General features: G+C 45.5%; 2 protein-coding genes across 3 annotated transcripts; both read right to left on the bottom strand.

The window, feature by feature from the left end:
• Positions 1-1,514: 1,514 nt before the first annotated feature.
• LOC101760052 (wall-associated receptor kinase 2) lies at positions 1,515-4,214 on the bottom strand. Its single transcript, XM_004973680.4, has 3 exons — positions 3,222-4,214; positions 2,922-3,092; positions 1,515-2,839 (listed from the first exon to the last, which is right to left on the bottom strand). Exons 1-3 carry the CDS (start codon positions 4,126-4,128, stop codon positions 1,659-1,661), a joined length of 2,259 nt encoding a protein of 752 aa, XP_004973737.1. The 5' UTR covers positions 4,129-4,214; the 3' UTR covers positions 1,515-1,658.
• A 6,563-nt stretch (positions 4,215-10,777) lies between these two features.
• Positions 10,778-15,368, bottom strand: LOC101759379. 2 transcript variants are annotated; one of them, XM_004973678.3, is made up of 3 exons: positions 15,032-15,368; positions 14,385-14,579; positions 10,778-14,295 (listed from the first exon to the last, which is right to left on the bottom strand). In XM_004973678.3, exons 2-3 carry the CDS (start codon positions 14,494-14,496, stop codon positions 11,099-11,101), a joined length of 3,309 nt encoding a protein of 1,102 aa, XP_004973735.1. In that variant the 5' UTR covers positions 14,497-14,579; positions 15,032-15,368; the 3' UTR covers positions 10,778-11,098. The 2 variants fall into 2 exon arrangements, with proteins under 2 accessions (XP_004973735.1, XP_004973736.1); XM_004973679.3 differs by having other exon boundaries at positions 14,385-14,515.
• Between the last annotated feature and the right edge of the window lie 5,085 nt (positions 15,369-20,453).

Here is a 20,453-nt window from a genome sequence, read left to right as displayed (position 1 = left end):
CAGCACCGGTACCCGTTCGGCATCGCCCTCGGCTGCTACCAGTACCACTACACGGGCTAGGGCGACATCACCTTCGGCCTCACCTGCAACCTCACCCGCGAAGGCACGTAAAGAACAACCAAGTGAAGAGTTTATTTTCTAGAAACAAATGCTGCATAAATGGAATTGGACAAAAATCCGCTGGTCATATTCTAATATACATGTAAGACAAATTTTACGGTGCTTGTGAATTTTAGGAGCCGTCCTTAGATCTAGATCCAATGGTTAAAAAGTGAAAAGAACCTATTACAAGAAACCTAAAATGTGGACCGGTACCTATAATTTTTGGGCCAGGAAATATTTTCAGAAATTACATAAAGGGTATATTAGTCTTTTTGTTTAGCGTGTCGGTCCATATGTCCGATGAGCCCAAATGCCAGCACCTAGGCTCGTCCCTGTCCCGCATATCTCAGTGACGAGCTCCCGCCGCCGCATCGCCCTCGCCGCCGCAGGCGAGACCCGCCTATCTCTCTCGGTATGGTGGCTCCCGCCGGCCCATCATCATCGCTGCCGGTGTTTATTTTTAGATCATGCGCCATTTTGATGTCAATTGTATAACGTCAGTGAATAATGTATACGCATGTTATGTTCATAGTTTCCTTCATTTACTTGTCATAGCTTGTTTGGATTAGTTAAGGGTTCCACGGCATCGAAGGGCTACTTCGTGCTGGTAAGCCCCTAGGTGGAAGAAGCCTTGCAGGCGAACCCTAGGCCACGGACGCCACACCATGGTCATGAATCACGAGCCCCTGCTCCGTGGTGTTGACGTGCTGCTGTTCGGCGCCGGCTTGTCGTTGCGGGTGGCTGATGGGCGTCGTTTGCGGTTTGCGGATGGCCCACCGGCGACTCCCTGCGCAGGCGGATGTCGGCGTGGTCCTCGGCAAGCTATGAGGAAGATTAGGGCAGTTCCAATGGGAGAAACCAACCTAGTTTCCATAGTCTAGGATATTGTATCAAGAAATCATCCTTCACAATGCAACTTTTTTATCTAGAGTCTAAACAAAAATCCAACCAATCATTCTCCCTTCTAGTACCAGATCCTCTGTGCATCATGTAAAGGAGCTCGAGTGATGGGTAGCAGTGGTGCAAGCGCAAAGGATCCGGCAATAAGTAAGAAGAAACTACTTGGGTCTCCCCAATGCAGATTCGCTGGTTTCTTGGCTCATTGGTGCGCGTGAGGACTTGATTTCCTCTCTAAGAAATGGTTTCTCTCTCTCCATAATAAATCTACTGCCACATCAGCAAATTGCTTAGTTGGCATGATAATTAAGAGGGATAGAAACTATCATCAATGTCCCATTGGGACTGCCCTTAGGAATGAAAGTGGTTGGGAACTATCGGGAAAACCCTCCGATTTCGATTCCGATTTCGCCATATTTTTCCGGATTTTTTTCCGGATTCTGAATTTTTCCCGTGAATTCGGTATTCGATCGGTATAACTTTTTCGATGGGGTCTCGGTAAACTGAACGATGAGTTAATTAGCAGAGGAACAATTACTATACTGCCCTTCGGCTGATATTAGTTACGGTTGGAGGAACCCGAGGTTCCTCCCAAGCACAAATATCGAAATACATCAACAGTGCCACAAACATAATAACTCAAACAAACAAAAATGGCTTCATCGTGGGGATTGAACTCCCAAGTACGCTGAATCACTGAGGCTAACGTATCCATTACTGAGTTCTACTTTAGGGCACGTGCTTGGTGACCCAATAAGCAAGGCCTTTCGCTCCTCGTCACAAGTCTGTTGACCCCAAGGGTGCTGCAACATTTTCCTGACTCTGTCAAGCTCTTCTGCAACTTCCCGCATCGAGGGCCTCTTGTCACTAGCCATCTCGAGACACTCCTTCGCCAGCTCCGCCACCTGCTCGATCAGCTCGACACTCTGTTCACCTTTTATCTGCTCGTCCAGTATCTCATCAAGCCTGTTCTCGCTCTCGGCTAGGAGGAAATGTGATGACAGGTTCTTCTCCTCCTCGAGTGCCTGAAGGTTCATCGCCTTCCTGCATGTAAGCAACTCTAGCAGAACAACACCGAAGCTGTATACATCACTCTTACTCGTCAATTTGCTGGTCTGCATGTACTCTGGGTCGAGGTAACCATAGGTCCCTTGGACAAATGTGACAAATTGTGCCTCATCTGTCGGAGCCAATGCTGAAGCTCCAAAATCTGCAACTTTCGCGGTGTAATCCTCACCGATTAGTATGTTGGGTGATTTCACATCGCCGTGGATGATTGGGGGTGAAGCCCAGGAATGCAGGTACGCGAGGGTTTCGGCGGTCTCATGTGCGATCTTCAGGCGTGTCGTGAAGGAAATGCGAGACCCATGGGGCCGGCCATGGATAAGCTGGTACAGCGTGCCGTTTGGGATGAACTCGTAGACGAGCATAGGGACTTCCACCTCAAGGCAGCAGCCGTATAGCCTCACAACGTTCCTGTGGTTGACCTGGGACAGGATGAGCATCTCCTTCCCAAACTCTTTCTCCTGTCTCTCGTTGATTAACTTGCACTTCTTTATCGCAACTAATCTTTTGTCTTTCAGAACTCCCTTGTAGACGGTGCCATTCCCTCCTTTGCCAAGCACATTCCGCTCATCGAATTTGCCGGTCGCCTCTTCGAGCTCTTCCTTGGTGAATAATGTGAAGGACAGACCTTGCTTGGACTTCATTTCCTCGAACAGCAAGAGACCCCCGTGCTGCCTGAAGTACCTCTGTTTCACAGCGGCGAGGCTCCTCTTCTGGTGGATCATGTAGGCACAGGACGTGGCAACAACTAGTACAACTACGCCAATGCTAATACCTGCAGCAAGGTGTCACATGATCAGATGCAGTTGAGGAAATGAAATAAGCAATTGAATTCAGGCAATGGAGGGATGAAGTACCAAGTGCCATGCGCACTCCAAGTTGAGATTTCTTGGCGTCGCATGTGCCGTTGTAAGCGTTGCCCGTGGTCTTGTCAGGGCAAGAACAGAGGTATCCTCCAGCAGTGTTGACACAGGTTCCAGGAACGGAGCAGGGGTACTTGAATCTTGTGTCATCGCACTCGTTAACGTCTGCAAACCAAAGGCCAACCAAGTCGTTCAATTTCTGCAGCTAAATCTAGCAACAGAACTCGGATCACAGGTTATGCATAAACAAATTAAAATCTAGCATCATAATCTCCAAGAAATTGAAGAACAGACCTTGGCAGCCGTCAGGGACGTAGGGATTGCCGTCGTACCCTCTAGAGCAGTTGCAGAGATAGCCCGGGCCGTTCCTGGAATCGACGCACTCGCTGTTGCCGCTGACGCACATGTACGCCGTCGCGTTCCGTTCCGCTTCCCTGCACGTCCCCTTCCCCACCACCCAGTCGAGCACCAGCGGCGCCTTCCCGCCGGTGGACTCCATGAAGTCGTCGGCGGTGACGTACGTTGTCCGGAAGTCAAACGCCGCCGCCTCCACCAGCACGGCGTAGCTGCAGCGGCCGAACCCCCTGGTCCTGGACGTGGTGAACCTGTCGTCGAACTGCACCTCGTACGTGTTGATCCCCCTGGGGATGGCCGCCTGGCAGCAGCCCATGCCGGAGCACGACCCGTTCTCCAGCCGGCCGGCGGCGGGGCACGTCGCCATGCACCCGGTCATGTACTTGGACCCGGTGTTGGCGGACTTCACGTAGGCCAGCGAGTTGCAGCCGATGACGGTGAACCGGTTGTCCTCGTCGGAGAGCCGGAACTGCGAGTCGGTGAAGTCGCTCCACCAGACGTTGTTCTTGTCCATGGACATGGACGTGCGGTTGTAGCACCAGGACCGGATGTCGCTGCGGATGCGCGCCTGGCCGCGGCGCAGGGAGATGCCGATGACCTGGACGTCATAGCAGAAGGCCTTGTAGGTGCCGTCGGCGGTGAGTTTGCAGGTGAGGCCGAAGGTCGTGTCGCCTTCGCCCGTGTAGAGGTAGCAGCCGCGGCCGATGCCGAACGGGTAAGGGATGTCCAGGTCGCCGCACCGGCGCTGGCAGGAGCTCGGGGGTGTTGCAGCTGCTGGCCATGCCGAAACGAGCACGGCGATTATCATCAGTGTAATAAGGAGCATCTGACTGCGCCTTCCTTGCATGATGAGTACTACGGAGCTCGGATGTTGCCTTGTGGTTGCTGTAGTGCTATTGCGCTGGGCGCGGTAGGTATGCTCCTGTTTTAAACAGTGGTGAAAATTTCTGAAATTGAACAATTGATCGGATGAGGGGTCAAAGTTTTCTTTGCTGATGTGGGAGAAACCAGGAACGTTTTTGTGGCAGACTGGCAGTCACTGTTAAGTGTTTATGGCGAGTTGCTGACAGGCCTAAAAACTTTGGGGCTGGGAGTCCTCATCTTGAACGACAAGCGCCGGGGCTCTTCACCTGTACTGGTTCCAGTGAAAGCAGCCGGAGAAAACGTGGACTGACCTTGACGTATGTACCTTGTGACAAATAAAGAGTTCAATGCCTCAATGATTGTTACAACCTCCGTAAAAAAATATGTAGGTGGTTTTGACATTCCCTATATTTATAGTTTTTCTATACACTTATATTTATATATATATATACTATGTCTAAATATATAATAAAAACTATATATCTATAAAAATAAAAAACCTACAATTTGGAACAGATGGGGTACAATCTAAAGCTAGAAGGAAAGACACCACGATTCAGAAAATCCTGCAAAACAATATAGATATGCCCCGCCAAGACAAGTCAAGAGCTTAACAAAAATGTCTCCATTTCGGAGGAAATCGCCGAGGTACGGAGTCATGGAACTAAACGAATCTCAAAAGACGACCTAGTTTGGACATAGTTTGGAGATGGACATCGGATGAGGAATACTCCACGAAGCATTAAATGTTATTCAGTTTTTTTAATTTTAAATGAGATTCGGTGACATTTTGCTCTTTAAAGCCACGGCGTCATGACTTTGAAGCATCTGTAGCCATCCAAGAATGCATATCAAGTTCAATTTATGGGACGAGTCAAAGGATGAAATATTACCGATTTGCAAAGCTCATGTGAAACCAAAGTTCAGTTTTTTGGTCGGATCCTACTCCTCCCAGGAAAATTCTCACAGGAACAACTTTGAGAAGAGGTTGGCCCCATGATCCAAACTGCAAATTATGCAACAATGCACAATAAGAGCATCAGCAGTGTAGTCGGGGTTTCAAATGTCATTTCACTGACACGTTCTGGCAAGGCTCCAATTCATTTTGTGTCACAGCGTGCAGTCCTAAAGCGTTGTGGGGCCTGTCACCAAATTAGGGGGCTGGTTGGATACCAGTGCTAAAGTTTAGCCCTATCACATCGGATGTTCGGATGCTAATTAGGATGACTAAGGGTCTGTTTGGATACCTTTGCTAAACTTAGGGGCTAAAAGTTGCTAAACTTTAGCCCTCCCTGTTTGGTTCCATGAGCTAAATAGCATTTATTGTGTTGAACAATGACCTGTTTGCCCCTAATCATTGCTACCCCTCCCTCTCCTCACCCCTTACCTCTTCACCTCACCCCACACCTCTTCTTCCTCCTCACCCCGCACCGCTCCTCTCCTCTTGCGACAGCAGCGACTCTGCTTCCCTGCTCTCCTCCAGCCCTAGGTCAACGTCGGTCGTTGCTCCTCCACCGGCCTCTGTCCAAATCGCAGCTGCGTCCATATTGCTCCGCCGTCCTCCATTCCAAATCGCCAGCCACGAAGCGGATCAGGTCGCCGCCGCCGCCAGCGCTGCCAACGGCCAGATCCGGTGCACACAGTTAGCCGGTGGTAGGGATGGCGCCGGCGTCGGGAGGCCACGCGGGCGAGGAGGCCTACTTAGCGACGGCGCAGGACATCAGCCGGTCCTTGTTGTCATCCGCGCGAAGGAAGGGGAGGGGCTGCTGGCGCAGGCCACCGGCGCCCGACGCCGCCGACGACCGGCGCGGAGGTCCACCGGCGCCCGACGCGATGGAAGGGGAGGGGCCGCCGACGCCAGGCGCGAAGGAAGGGGAGGGGCCGCCGGTGCCCGATGCAGAGGAAGGGGAGCGGGGTGACCGGCGTGGAGAAAGGGGAGCGGCCGACGGCGCCCGGCGCGGAGGACGTGCGGATGGGTGGGTGCGACGGTGGCGGCGGCGGCGATGGTCATGGGTGTGACAGGGGGGGGGAGAATGGTGCGCACCAGGCAAGCAATAATGAGGGGCAAAGGGTGTCCAACCCTAAGTTTAGCAAGGTTTAGCAACCAAAAAGTTGTTAAAGGGCTAAAATTTAGCAACCATAGTTTAGCAAAGTTTAGCCAGGGTGTTTGGCAAATTTGTTGCTAAAAGTTGCTAACACCCCCTAAACATGAGCTAATTATAAAACTAATTGCAGATCCCTGGACTAATTCGCGAGACGAATCTATTAAACCTAATTAATCCATCATTAGCAAATGGTTACTGTAGCACTACGTTGTCAAATCATGAACTAAGCTTAATAGATTCATCTCACGAATTAGTCTCCATCTGTGTAATTAGTTTTTGTAATTAGATTATGTTTAATATTTCTAATTAGTATCTAAATATCCGATGTGATAGGGTTAAAGTTTAGCCCCTTTAACCAAACACCCCTAAACAAGAGCTTGGACCAATCAACTCTTCTACCACCAATGATGTGTAAATAAAGTCAGCAGTCATGATTCTTGTTGTTGTAAAAAACTGCACATTCTATTCATTTGGAGAACTGCACCGGGGAAAGTACTGGCATCGGTGCTAGAATTTTTTGACGAGCATCGGAGTGAAAAGCGATGCTCGGATAGGAGAGAGAGAGTATTCAAGCATCTTTGGCTGCTCTATGCCTGCTCACTTGTGTAAAAATTGCCCCTTCACTTGTTCAGTGTGGACACAGCTAACTGATCGGTTCAACCTACAGCAGCTACATCCCATCAATTCCATAGAATAAATCTATTGGTGGTGGAAAAAGTGCGGATGAAGGTTGACAAAAATACAGATGCTCATTTACAACCTATTAATTTCATTCTGATGGAAGGAGCAAAACAGAAGAATATTTTAGCAAGAGTTTAAACATGTGGCACAAGTGGCTTTCCTAATCAAAGAAAATGTCCAACAGGTGCAGGCCAACCGAACGACGACGACAAAAGGACTCATAAGCCCCCTAGTGCAAGAAGGATAGTTTCTCTTTGTCTTTTCATTTTGTCAATTGTAGGTTGGTCTTTGGAGTTTCTCTTCCAGAACTCTTTTATCAGCATTTTTCCAGTTGTTTTTCTTCTCTGGTGTTTCTTTGCTTCTTTGAGTAGCATATTGACCAAATACATTTACATGCACTACATACACGATTAAAGGTCCAAATTTATTTGCATGCAAATATCGACCAAATATATTTACATGCAATAAATTAAACCTGCATGGCGGTATGCGGATACACATATAGGAGGAGAACCCTACGAACTCAAACTAGCTATATATTAGGATAAATTTAAATGATAAAACTAGCTATATTTAGGATGGATTGAGTGTTTCACAAATCAAATATCCAAATTAAATTTTGATTACAAGGTTGTGTTTCATAAAACAAGATCTTCAAAATAAGACTAGCTGAATATATTTGGATGACATTTTCTCAAGAAGATTTTTATGAATATGGAACATACATTCTAGATTTGCGAGGAAAATATTATAGATAAAACTGTTCTTGCTAAAAGTGTTCCAAAAAGAACATGTTACAAAGTGGAACAAAAAATTATGAGTGCAACAACAAATTGTTAAGTGAAATAAAAAATTACTCCCCACCGTTCCGAATTGCAAGTCATTTTAGATTTTCTAGATTCATAGCTTTTGCTATGTATCTAGACATAGCGTATACATAGGTGCATAGCAAAAACTACGTATATAGAAATACCAAAACGACCTATGAAACGGAGGGAGTATATACCTAAAACACTCCATGCAAACTGGTGAGGCAAAAGAAAGATTTGTCTATCTAGCCTGATTGAGAAGAGGAATAAAATATTTGTTCAATTGGATCAAAATATGTATAGGCCAAGCAAACAAACATGGAATGTAAGAATAACCAAGCTGCATTATTTGAGTATGGGGGAAAGAGTTACGCCTAGACCACCCCGAACCCCGAAGTGCTGTTTGCCGTAAAAAGTCCATTTTACTCACCTCATCTATTTACTTTATCCGCTTAACCCTCTGAACAAAGTTTTGGCTCACTTTACTCCCCTGAACTATTTCATTTGGTCCAATCTACCCCCTAATTAGATTTCTCTTTTTGTTTCTTCGTGTCTGAGTTGAATTTTGAGTTCAAATTTTGTAAGCATATACAAAACATGATGCATTATGTTAGAAAATTATACTAAAATTTTTTCATGCTTATTTTCATAGGTTAGAAATATTTAATATGAAATTGATCTTAGATATACAAAACTGTATGAAAAGTAATCATGAAAAATTCTAATATATTTTTCTAACATATAGCATCATGTTATAAGTCAACTGACAAAATCTAAAATTAAAATTTAATTTGTGCGTAGAGAAACAAAAAAGAGAAATCTAATTAGGGGGTAGATTGGACCAAATGAAATAGTTTGGGGGCGTAAAGTGAACCTAAATTTTTCTTAGGAGGTTAAGTGGACAAATTAAATAGGTGAGGGGAGTAAAATGGACCTTTTTCTTTCCCTAATGACTGAGCAATGAAGGGGATAATCAGAGGACGGTGGGCTGTCGCAAGGTTGGACCATAGTATTTTGCTGATAGTGGCCTACTAAGGATAAGAAAAACAAGGAAAAGGTATACCATATCCTGCAATTTTGGGAAAGCTAAACATCTGAATTGTTTTTTCTTCCTCCTCAAGCCATCTTTTCCATCTTTAATGAGCTTTTGGGTTAGGGTTTTGGAGTTTGGAGCCTAGGGTTTCGGTTGGTGATAGTAGACTTAAAGGGAAGGCCCGAGCAATGGCAGGACATGCAGTGGGATGAGGTGGTGCCACTACAGGTGGAAAAGGAGCGGCGGGTAAGATCAATGGCAGGGGATCAAGAATGAGGGGTGAGCGAGAGCGTGGGCAATGACATCTGATCTGATAGCAGGAGGCGTTGGAGATGAGGAAGAAGAGAAGTGTTGTAGAATGGTTTTTTTGTCCGAGCGGTCATAGTAACTTAGGGCTCATCAGGATGACTTGCTAGTGTTGGATGTGGAGTGAGGCGCTAGACAATGTCACATTGGTGTTTTTACACACTAAGATTATATCTGTAAGTGCATCGAACACAATTGTAGCATATCACCACGGAGTATTCCAAGGTTTAGTAATTTTCCTCAGAGTGGTTAAATAGTATTGGCCACTAACAAAAAGATATATCTATTAATTAAAATGCCGTCTAAACCAAAGCGGGGTAAGTGCTAGTATAATCCAAAGATAACTTTGACATATAGGAGCTCCATGCCTAAAAATTTATAGGAATAACAGTAGCTAGCAGGGCTCGGCACAAGTTTTCTTTTTTCCGAGTCTTTCCTAGCTACCTGAGACAAGGCAAAAGGGAGATTAACCTAAGTGTCTCTCAGGTGGAGAAATATTGTAACACCCTAATTCTAGCTTTAATCTAAAATTTGGATTTTTAAGCAAAATTCAAGCAAATATGTTTATTTAATTAGGTTAGGCGTAATACAATTTTTTTATTTAAACCCCTGTACGAAAAATCTAGAGCCTTGTGTGCTTCTAACCCTAGAGCCTTGTAAAACCTAGATCAAATTTGAATAGTTCAATTAATTGTAAAAATCCCAGGCCCTGGACCGATCCCTCTTCTCGGCCATAAAGCCCTTTCTTTTTCTTTCCCTTTTCCCAGTACTCTTTTCCCGCTTAGGCCGTTTTTGTCGAATGATCGCCTCGCACCGTCCTGGGCCAAGCTTCGGCTTCTGGGCGTACGAGCTATTTGAATCCTGGGCCAGGAGCATCGACTTTCCGGTCGTGGGCATCGGCGCATCGCAATGCGGACATGTATGTAGGTGACCCGATCTTCCAAAAAAAAGTATGTATGTGAGCCACGTACACCCGCGGCATACTGAAACTGAAGCTGTGAATTTTCTTACTACCTCAAAAAAAAAAACTTCTGAGCAAGCTAAATCTTTTAAGGTTGTTGGTACTGCAACTGTATTTCTGTGCAAGCCTTGCAGGTGGCCCGATGCTTCCAGCTGTATATGCCCCTTCATTTCTTTTTTTTTTCCCATCTTTTACAGATCCACTCATTGGACAAACTGGAAAGAAACATCTTCATACGTTTTTTCACTTTTTCTTTAGAAGACTACACATGGTGCACACGAAGCATAAACCTTTTCCTGTAAATAGAATAGTTAGAGTTGTTGGCCACATTGGCATCATTACATGAACTAGCTTTCCCTGACACTGGCACAACACCATCAGGAATGGCTGTATTAGCCTGTTGCAATGCCACCCTGTGACTCCCAATCAGATCCAACAGCAACTTTGTCTGCTGCGATCATTAGACAGACAAATCGTGCATGTCTTTCCAGACAAGGCACATGCACCTACAAAATTTGTTGGTTGGACAGTCCACTTCATGTCCACACATGTACGGAGTACCTGCGATATTCGTGTGCGCCAGCAGAAACAACAATGCGCTACCTGTCTTTGATCAGTTGGCATAATGGCATGCCACCGTCGGTTTTAGAAAGCAATGGTATAATTTCTGATACAAAGAAGACAGGTTTGCAGTAAAGAAGCAAGCATCAGTAGGAAGAACCATATTAGTGTAAATCTAGCTAATATCTAGAATTGTCATTTCCCAGTCTTATTTCAAAAAGTAGGTGATATATCTTAATGAATGATATGAAATATGGGCAAATTTACAGAAAGAATAAGTAATGTCTGTACACCACAACTAAAGAATGTGAAAGGCTAAAATACTTCAAATAACTTTATGTTCTCTGGAAAGCTTCTGAAACTATTTGCAGGCAAGGTGTCTACTTGTCTTCATAATCACAAGAAAAGACTTGTACGGCCGAAACATACTCCAGAAATGTTTGGCCATGCTATCCTAATTGCAAGGGACCAGAGGCTACAAACCTCAGAGCAAGACCTCAGTTGTTCTTTCTTCTGGATACTCTGCTAGAAACTGGTACCATTGACTCAAAGCTCTCATAGCCATCATCAAACACTCTGCTGTGACGTAACAACTGGCTTGCTGAATCATACCCCATGAGTCGATGAAGTGCCGAGTCAGAAACCTTCTTACCACTTTGTGTGGCAGCAAGGCTACTAGATCCAGCTTGAGTAGGCAAGCTTCTTGTGTACGAGGCTCCATAATCTTCACTGGTACTAACAGGACCCCCTGTTAGGCACTCAGCATAATAAGAAGTAATATACTCATTTGTTGGGATTGTGCTATCAACAGGGTTGTATGACTGTTGAGGCACGTCCATGCTGATCTTTGCATCTGCCTGATGCACTGAAGGAAATGATAGTGCAAAGACCTTGGAGCACTTGCCACACTGCATTTTGCCAATCTTGGACTTTGATATGTAGATATCTGATGGCATTTGAACCAAATTGAAACAGCTGTTGCAGATAGTGTATGGGGAAGCACCTGACAGAGGTCGCAAAATATGCTTTCTCACCACTCGTTTCTGCTCCTTGTAGCTTGATCTAAGCGACTCGTAGTCAAGAATTGTGCTTTCAGCATATGAGGATTGATAATATGAATTGAACTCCCACGGGTCGTAGTTGTGAGGTATGCGTGTTTGGGCATGTCCAAAATGGCAGTGTGTGTATGCATGGGCTGGTGAGAAAGGATTGGATGGTTGGTACCTTGGTGGCGGCCTTCCATGACCATAATAGGATTCTAGAGCACAGGAGCTTGGAATGGAATCACCATCAACGCTTTGGAGAAGCTGCTCAACATCACAGCTGTTGGATTGTTGCTGGTACTCTGGGTCTCTCTTCTGAAAACTTTTCTCTGAGACTCTCTGGCTAGAAAGCCTACTTAGCTGATCTCTTAGTTCATCCATCTTTTTGAGGCGCTCGTGTCTAACAATATTATTGAATTTGTTTGACGTTCTGGGGCCCAAAACCCCTTGACTGGGAGACCCACTTGAACGAGAACTTGAGGTACCATCAACTTGCGACTCAATAAAGTTTTGTATTGACTTGAAGTCTTCAGAATCAAGAGAGAGTCCCTGACGAAGTTGACTAGCTTTATATCCATAGGATATCTCTTCTTTGTTCTTATTAAAGCTAGGTACTTTGTGTTGTGTCCTCTTGTACGACAAGCTTGAAAAACTGGCAACAGTTGCACTTGCATTGCCGTCATCCATATCAGCCTCTTCCTTCTCTTTAGTGCCATCATATATTAACTCATTTTGTTGAAGACCTTGTTCAGATTTGATATGTCCGGTGTTAAGTGAAGAGAGGACTTCTTCACCTAGATGTGTACCTTCAGCTTCCAGGGACTGCCAATCCTTACCATCAGCGTTAGCCATATCACCTGAATGAAGAGGGGCTTCATCATTATCAGCTCTCTCTGCAATGTGGTCATCTGCAACTGCAACATTCTCATCTGCATCAACAGTGTTAGGCATATTATCATCGTCCATATGGCTCTCTTCATTTTCTCCAGCGCGACAATCAGCCATTAACCCTTCATTACCACAAGGTCTATCTGAAATGTCCTCATTTGAAAACAGCAGATTCTCAATATCATGAACATAGCTGTTCACGTTGTCATCTTCCATACAACCCTCTTCCATTTTTTCAGTGACATCTGCAATCAGATCATCTCGTTGAAAACTTTGATTCAACTTTTCATTCCCATCATCAACCGAAGAGACGCTCCCTTCAAAGGGATGAGCACTTTCAGCGTCCGTGAACTGCTGATCCCTACCATTTTCATGAGATACCTCTACAATGTCATCTTCAACCACAATATGAGCATTCCCGTTAACACGGTTGGTAGTACTGTCATCTTCAGTACGGCACTCTTCCATTGCATAATTGCCATCATCTTTGATATTGTTGTCACCGAGTAAAGGGATGCCCACTTCACATGGATCTGCGATTTCCACGTCAATGAATTGCCAATCCGTGCCACTCTCATGAGAACTATCTACAACATTAACACGGTTGGTAGTACTGTCATCTTCAGTATGGCACTTTTCCATTGCATAATTACCATCATCTTTGATATTTTTGTCACCGAGTAAAGGGACGCCCACTTCACATGGATCTGCAATTTCCAAGTCAATGGATTGCCAATCCTTGCCACTCTCATGAGAACTATCTACAACGTCCTCTGCTGCATCTTTGGCGGTACTGTTTTCTTCAGTATTGTACTCTTCCTTTAGTTTGTCGGCGTTACCTATTAGCCTAATTTCTTGATGAGAATTTTGTTCGTATTTGAGATGTCTATTGTCAAATGATGAGAGGCTTTCTTCACATGGATATGCACTTTCAGCACCCAGGTTCTGTGGATGAGCATCATGCACAATCCCATGAACTCTCTCTACAACAACAGCATGCTCCTCCATTGGCTCTTCTGCATCGCTGAAAGACATCTCTAGTTCCTCAATCAATCGACTATGCGGATCACTCCGTGAGGCATCATTAGCTTTGACCCCTAGCATAAATCTGCGGCTACCCATCTGATTACATAGAGCGTCACTAAGCCCAATGTTTTCTGCTTCATCTGAAAAGTATTCATCATCACTACTAAACGAAAGTGACCTCTCCAACTCTTCAATCAGGGCTTCATGAGATTCAACATGCATGCCTTCATATGATCGCAACCTCTCCTCCCTGTTAACAACCTCAGTTTTCCCATTCAGTGTGCTTGCATCACTAGTGGCAAAACCATCAACTTCGCCACCATTTGGATTTTCATTTGTGTCAAGGTTTCCAAGTTTTTCAGTCAAATTTGAGCTAGTGCCAGCTCCACTGTCTTTGTCATGTATCTCTTTGACCATATCCTCTTCTGAGTTTTGGATGTTCCCATCATTTAGGGAGCCTGCTTCCTCATTCAGATGCTCATCACGGGTTACAATGTCTGCAGCGGACATTGCTCTTTTTTGAATTGCACCCTTGCAGGAGTCGACATTGTTGATAGTGGAGGATATGCTTCCATCTGCCGTGGCTTCACGAGGCTGATCAACAGAGGAGACAGCTTTCTGTTCATCAGAGAAAATTGATTTGCTACTCTGAGGGGATCCCTGCAGGCTACTTGGAAAGCTGTTGTGTTGATCTGATCCCGAGCCAGCTTGTGTTTGAGGCACAGCTCGATTTTTCGCTGCATGATGCAATTGATAGTGATCAAATTGCTCTTGAAACCATAGAATTTCCAGGATGAGGTAACGGGAGATAGAGGATGATATATACCTCTGAGAACAGTGTCACAGCCACCACATTTGTAAACTGGAATGGAGGGGTATTCAACAAGAAGCATGTTGCATCTGGGGCATCTAACAAAGCGAAGCTTATGAGGTTCCATGGCCGTGATCTTGCACCCCCTGCACTTGGAGAAAGCAGAGGCACGGCAGCCAAACTAAGTCAACCATGAAGGTTACACATATCCTGTTGAAACAAAAAAAAAAAAAAAGACAGCACATGAGTTTTCTTCAGTTATTGAGGCATCCCCTCGTACCCCCAACAGTACTACTGCCTCTTAACATCAGGCAAGGCGATTTATAACAAGGGTGAATCATAAAGGGACACATGCATATGAAGGGGAACGCCACCACGATATCCTGCGCGAAAAAATAGAGTAGAAACGGGAGAGGCCGTTGTGGGACTGAAGAATTACTCCTCGAACAAGCAGAGATAATAAACTGAAGGGACCCAATCCAGTAGCTGCTACTCAATCTAGCCGTCGTTCCTAAAAAGCATATCGATTTTGTTTTTGCGGGTAGTAATAAAAAGAACAGAGATTGACCGAATCCTAGAGGAGCAGTCGCGGATCTACCATGAGCAGCATGTTTCGTAGGGAAATCTAACAAGGAAGGAGCAGGGAGATAAGAAAAAAACACCTTATCCTTGATGGACTGTGATCCTCGAGATCACCGGTAGCTGGTAGGAAATACTTGCATCCGTCTGTTCCCCGTTGGCCTCCTGGCCGGTCGGCGCGCCTCGCGGGACGGCGGAAGTGAGCAAGAAGCCGAGCCCGTTACACGAAGCGCGGCGGCAGCGGGTGGCGGCTGCAATAGGATAGGGCACAGAAGAGAGGAGAGGAGACGAGAGGAGGGTAGTAGTCTAGTATCTAGTAGAAAAGGGGAACCCGAATGGAAACTGAAAGGAGGCGAGGCTTGGTGCGTGGCAGCAGGATTGATTGGAGGAGGCCGAGGAAGGAAGACGACGAGGAGAGGAACGAGAGCTAGATAGAGAAGGCAGGAAGCACTGGGCCGTGCGTGGGCCGGCGACGCCTCTCAGACATTGACCAGCTGCTGCTAATGCTCATTGATTGATTGAGTGGATTATGAAGGTGATTTCTCCGGTCAAAAACACTCCCATTCCAGTCAATCTCCTCTCTGGGCATCACATATGACATATTCACAATCATCCCAGGTCAATTTACCTTTTCTTAGGTACTAGTAATGTGCATGTCAAATTTACTGAGTGTGAGTCCTCATTCAGTCATTCTTCTCTCTGGCATCACATATTCATATTCATTTCAGGTCAATTTACTTTTTTCTTAGATACTAGTAATGTTAGGTCAATTTACAGGGTCTTTCTTTTTGTTTCTTTTGAGATAGTTTACCTACGGAGTCTGTCTCAGTTTGGAGCAGTACGCCTCACGTAGGGTCCAAAATGCTGTCAATTTATGCATGGCATGAAGAATCAACATTTATTAGTCCCAGTACAATGGGCAGTACTAGTGCTGGTGACGGTCATTACTCTGAATTTTGTGTGGAGAAAAAAAGAAGACAGCAGCTTGTAAATTGTAATACTATAGCAGTACGATTGTTTAAGGTTGAATTGAAGGGGAAAAAAGGACTGTAGCGGCTGTGCGTGTCGCGTGGTTGTTGCCGACACACAATTTAGCTTGTCTGGAAAAGGGTTTTGTTCCATTGAAAGCCTTGTCGTACGTATCGTCCACGAGCGTCCTTCTCAGGTCGCTAGCACCTCCGGTTGTAATTATTCTTCCGGGAATGTGACATTTTAAGACACATGTTTTCAAAATCGTAGTACACGATAATTTTATATTCATATCAAAGATATATGTGTGACGATAAAGTATTTTAAAATAATAAATAAAAATTTTAAATTCAGTGACCAACGGTTTAGCATCGCACATTAAAGTTATATTCAAGAAAAAAAGTTAACCTGTACCATAATTATTTTCATCCACCTTGAGCTCTAAGAAATTGACAAGGTTGAAATTAAATAAGATGCTCATTAAAATAATACCAATTTAGTTGCAAAAAATATAAAGTGAAAGAAAAGAAGGAAAATCATTAGCATTTAGCAAGCACATTAGGAAATTGATAAATATCTGCCCCTACTGCGAACCTCCATATGTATACAATATCATCTCACAAGTGATACTCATAACTACCAAACCAACATGTGCAGCATCTCAAGAAAATGCACACTTCAATTTTTAAACCATCTTTTTATCTGGATGTTTAAGTGTGGAATGTGCAGTCACACATATGCCCCTATTGCAGTCATAATATAACTTTTGTAGAATGTATATCATTAGACCTAAGCAAAATGTCGAATCGGGCCAAAGAAAAGGTAGAGATGTTTTGGGGTAAAAAATCGTGCCCATGGCCCACGAGAGGCATTTGCCGGAGTTTTCAGGTTAGTCCACCTACCATTTTTTCACATGTTGAAATAGATAATCGGGTCTCTTTACTCAGGTATATATCTCTATCTCTACCTAATATTAAAGCAAGTAAGGTTTCTGCCAAAAAAATTTCACCCGTCCTGACAAGTGGGTCCCTCTGACATGTCAGAGGGCTCCCGCGCTGCCCTGGCCGCCACGACCGTGCCACCCCGCCCGAGCCGCCTCGGCCGTGCCGCCCGACCTGTGCCCACCGCCCGCCTCGGCCGGGGGAGAGGGAGGAGGAGTCGTGGGAGAGGGAGTAGGGGCCGGCCGGATCCGGCGGAGAAGGAGAGGGAGGGGAGAGAAAGAGGGAGGAGAGGAGGTGGGGGTCGGAGGGAGGACGAGCGAAGTGGCGGCGGGCTCGGCCTTGGTCTCCGGGTCGGAGACGGTGAGCAGGGAGTACTCAGAGGCCGTCGCGCGCGTGGATCTCAGCGACACGAAGGAGGGCGAGGAGGTGGAACGCGGGGAGGAGGAGCCGGCGCTGGCATTGCGAACAAGCAGGAACGTTACGACGCCGGGCGCTGGCTTCTCCTTGCGTGCGTGTTGACTCCCTCCCCACGGGTATGGCGCCGGTCTCGATCCGTTTGCGACGAAGTTGGTGGAGCACAGGGGCGGGAGCGTTCACCGGCGGAGCGCTGCGCAAGAGGCGGCTGCTCAGCGCACGCCCTCTCGCTCGAGGCCTCTCGATCTCTCCCCTTGATGCATTTTGGTTTGGATGAGGTAAGTGACGGAAGAAAAGGACAAATAGTTTCTGTTTGATTTTTTTTAGCCCATCCGTCCATAGCTAGCATCTGTGTCCCAACATGGTTCATAGATTGCATTCTTTAGTTTTTTTATATGATTCTACGTAACTAAGTATAAATTGATAACATTACCAATTGCACTGGCTTCACGACAACACGATAAAAAATATGGTGCGCTACACGACACGATAAAAACATCACGCGCTAAGCAACGTCGTTTCGCCGTAGCAACGCACGGGCATCTTGCCAGTATGATAAAAGGAATATAACCTTTTTTAGAGTTCCAGAGGAAAAACACCACAATCCATTTGTATTACAACTGGACGACTGTTTTGAGTTCATTACATGGCTCATTTTTACTCGGAGCTCACACCAGATCTGAATAGCAATGACATGCCTGCCCAGACTATCATTGGTGTCGTAGGATACCAGTCAGCATATAACAAAAGAAAAGTCTCCAGGAAGAACATTGATGATCTCCATTGGCTATCTTGCCAAGAGTGGTTCAATACTTGCCTCTCCCAACTTCATCCATTCACCAGCCTGGTAGATGAACTGCTATTCCAGTTTGGGGCCACTCCACCAAGTTGCCCAAAGTCAAATCTTACATGACCAGGGACCACCCATCTCGATCATCTCTGGTATTGAGCTTGCTGCTTCAAAAGTGGAAAACCACTTGCTGAACTGGTCTAGGGAGGGGAGCGGCTCGGGCAGAACAACAACCAGTTCTGAACATTTGAGCCACTTGACGCCGCTGCAGCTGCAGACTCCTCCACACACCATTCTGAAAGCATAATTATTTCGTAGTTTCCACAAAACCCGTAGAGCTGCCGAACTGAACATGTTAAAACCTACATATTTCTTGCTACATGACCAGATTTTCGCTACTGGCTCAAAGTTAACTGCACAGCTTGCATAGCAGTTACCTCAGCTAAGCAATTCCACATTTTCCTAGCCGCTACACACTCAAAAGGTAGACGGTAATGCTTTCATTCTCTCTGCAAAAGAGGCAGCATGCATATGATGAAAGGAAAATAATTGTAGCTGGTCTTTCAAAAAAAATAACTGTAGCTGAAAGCCTGAAACCGTCTTGCATGCAAGAAACGTGAACCACCAGGTATCCAAGCATCACCAGTTTTTATCTTTTGTTGGGCTTGACTGGGCCTCTCTCGGCTTCACTGAAACTCTGCTGGGTACAATATGTGTTATAACGCACCTCGTTCAGCTTCACATGGGCTTTTCTTGGCCTCGCTAAAATATCTTTGCATGCAGTGGACCCAGCAGAGTTTCTCTTGGAGTAGACCTATGGCCTATGGGCTATGGGGAGACAGGATACATATAATTCTGAACCCACATGGAAATGAAGGGCACAATATGTAAATTCTGAAGTGAATGAGATGTGGAGCTGTACATGCAATCCCAAAATCCACATATAATTCTACACCCACGTGGAAATGATGGGTACAATATGTAAATCCCGAAGTGAACGAATGAGATGCGGAGCTGCAGATGTCCCCCAAGACATCTCAAAAAGCACGCTGTTTTATCAGCATCTGAATTTCTGATCATGTTCAATTCCCGCTAGCCACTAAAAATAGTATTGAGCCGCTAGGACAGTGGACACAATCGCCCGTCGGTGTGCGCCGGGAACCTGACGGCCATCTCGCGAAGCCCGGAACGCACACGCTATACCATAATACCAAGTCGTCGTTTCACCCGCGCACGCACGGATGTGACCGGTGTGGCGCGACGCCGACGGGCGAGACGAAGTCCCGCGGGGAGCGAGCGTGAATTCCTTTCCCTGTGAGGTATCCGGCTTTGGAATTCGGAGGCCGCACCGCACGCCGCCGCGCGGATACGCGCGCGTACAAGGTGCGTCGCGCCCGGTGGTGGCCGCGCATTCCTTTAGGGATTCAGCCGGAGCCGCGGAAACCATGGGCGGGCCTCGCGGCCTTTTCCGAGGGGCTTTCCTTTTTTCGCCGTCCAGCCTCCGTAACAACCCTGGCGCACGAGCTGGACAAGGGAGATAAAACCTGCCGTGCTGTTTTCTGACGGCGGTGCGTTCGCAGGATCGCGGTCGCGGCACCACCGTTTTGTTTGGTTGCTTGGGATCGTGATGGAGCCCGTATCGGGCACGGTGCTTGTACTTGTAGTGCGCACTTTCCTTATAAGACTATTCTCAATGCAATTTCCTTATAAGACTATTCTCAATGCAAAGTTTCATATTTATATTTCTAAGAGTATAAAGAATTTATTTAATTTATAGATGAAATAACTCACACAATGTATAGTTTTATTTTTTTTTATTTCCAAGGCTACATGCAAGACACGAAGATCTTATAAACAGTGTACACATGGTTTCGTCCTCATGAAATCATTTTCTTCTCTCACCTTATAAATAATATGCCATATCATTAAAATTGTTTACATGGCAGCTCATTTATTGTTCATGAATCTTTGAGAATGGTCTAACAAGTATTCTAGTGGCCACTTGCTGTTGCCTTTTCTCAATTCCGGAAAATTTTGATGCTTGACAGCAAAGTTTATTAGCACGCACAATTTAGCGGTTACTAAAATCAGAACGGTTACTATTGTTGTTAATGTGGTCGTATTATCGATGTGTGGATGGAGCATATAGCAACTGTCTAATAGTGAACAGACACTGTTGTCTATTACTACATCGTTAATTGCAACCTACTAAGTGTCTGAATGAACACGATGCAGTCCACTGCAAATCAAGCAGGCCACGGTAGTCCCTCCATTCCAAATTATAAGTTATTTTAACTTTCTCGGAAAGTCAAACAATTTTATATTTGATCAAAATTATAGAGAGGATTGCAAATATTTATGGCACCGAATAGATATACAAACTAATGGTAC

This window comes from Setaria italica, chromosome VI (assembly GCF_000263155.2).
Source record: "Setaria italica strain Yugu1 chromosome VI, Setaria_italica_v2.0, whole genome shotgun sequence".
Lineage (NCBI taxonomy): Eukaryota > Viridiplantae > Streptophyta > Magnoliopsida > Poales > Poaceae > Setaria > Setaria italica.
The sequence above is the reverse complement of the archived record's forward strand: the minus strand, read 5'-3'. Positions and strand labels throughout refer to the sequence as shown.

Coding starts and splice junctions, on each gene's coding strand:
- LOC101760052 (XM_004973680.4), bottom strand. CDS start 4,128: ATGCAAGGAAGGCGCAGTCAGATGCTCCTTATTACACTGATGATAATC. Junction 3,093..3,221: donor CGTCCCTGACGGCTGCCAAG/GTCTGTTCTTCA, acceptor TTTGGTTTGCAG/ACGTTAACGAGTGCGATGAC. Junction 2,840..2,921: donor TGGAGTGCGCATGGCACTTG/GTACTTCATCCC, acceptor ACCTTGCTGCAG/GTATTAGCATTGGCGTAGTT.
- LOC101759379 (XM_004973678.3), bottom strand. CDS start 14,496: ATGGAACCTCATAAGCTTCGCTTTGTTAGATGCCCCAGATGCAACATG. Junction 14,296..14,384: donor CTGTGACACTGTTCTCAGAG/GTATATATCATC, acceptor TGCATCATGCAG/CGAAAAATCGAGCTGTGCCT.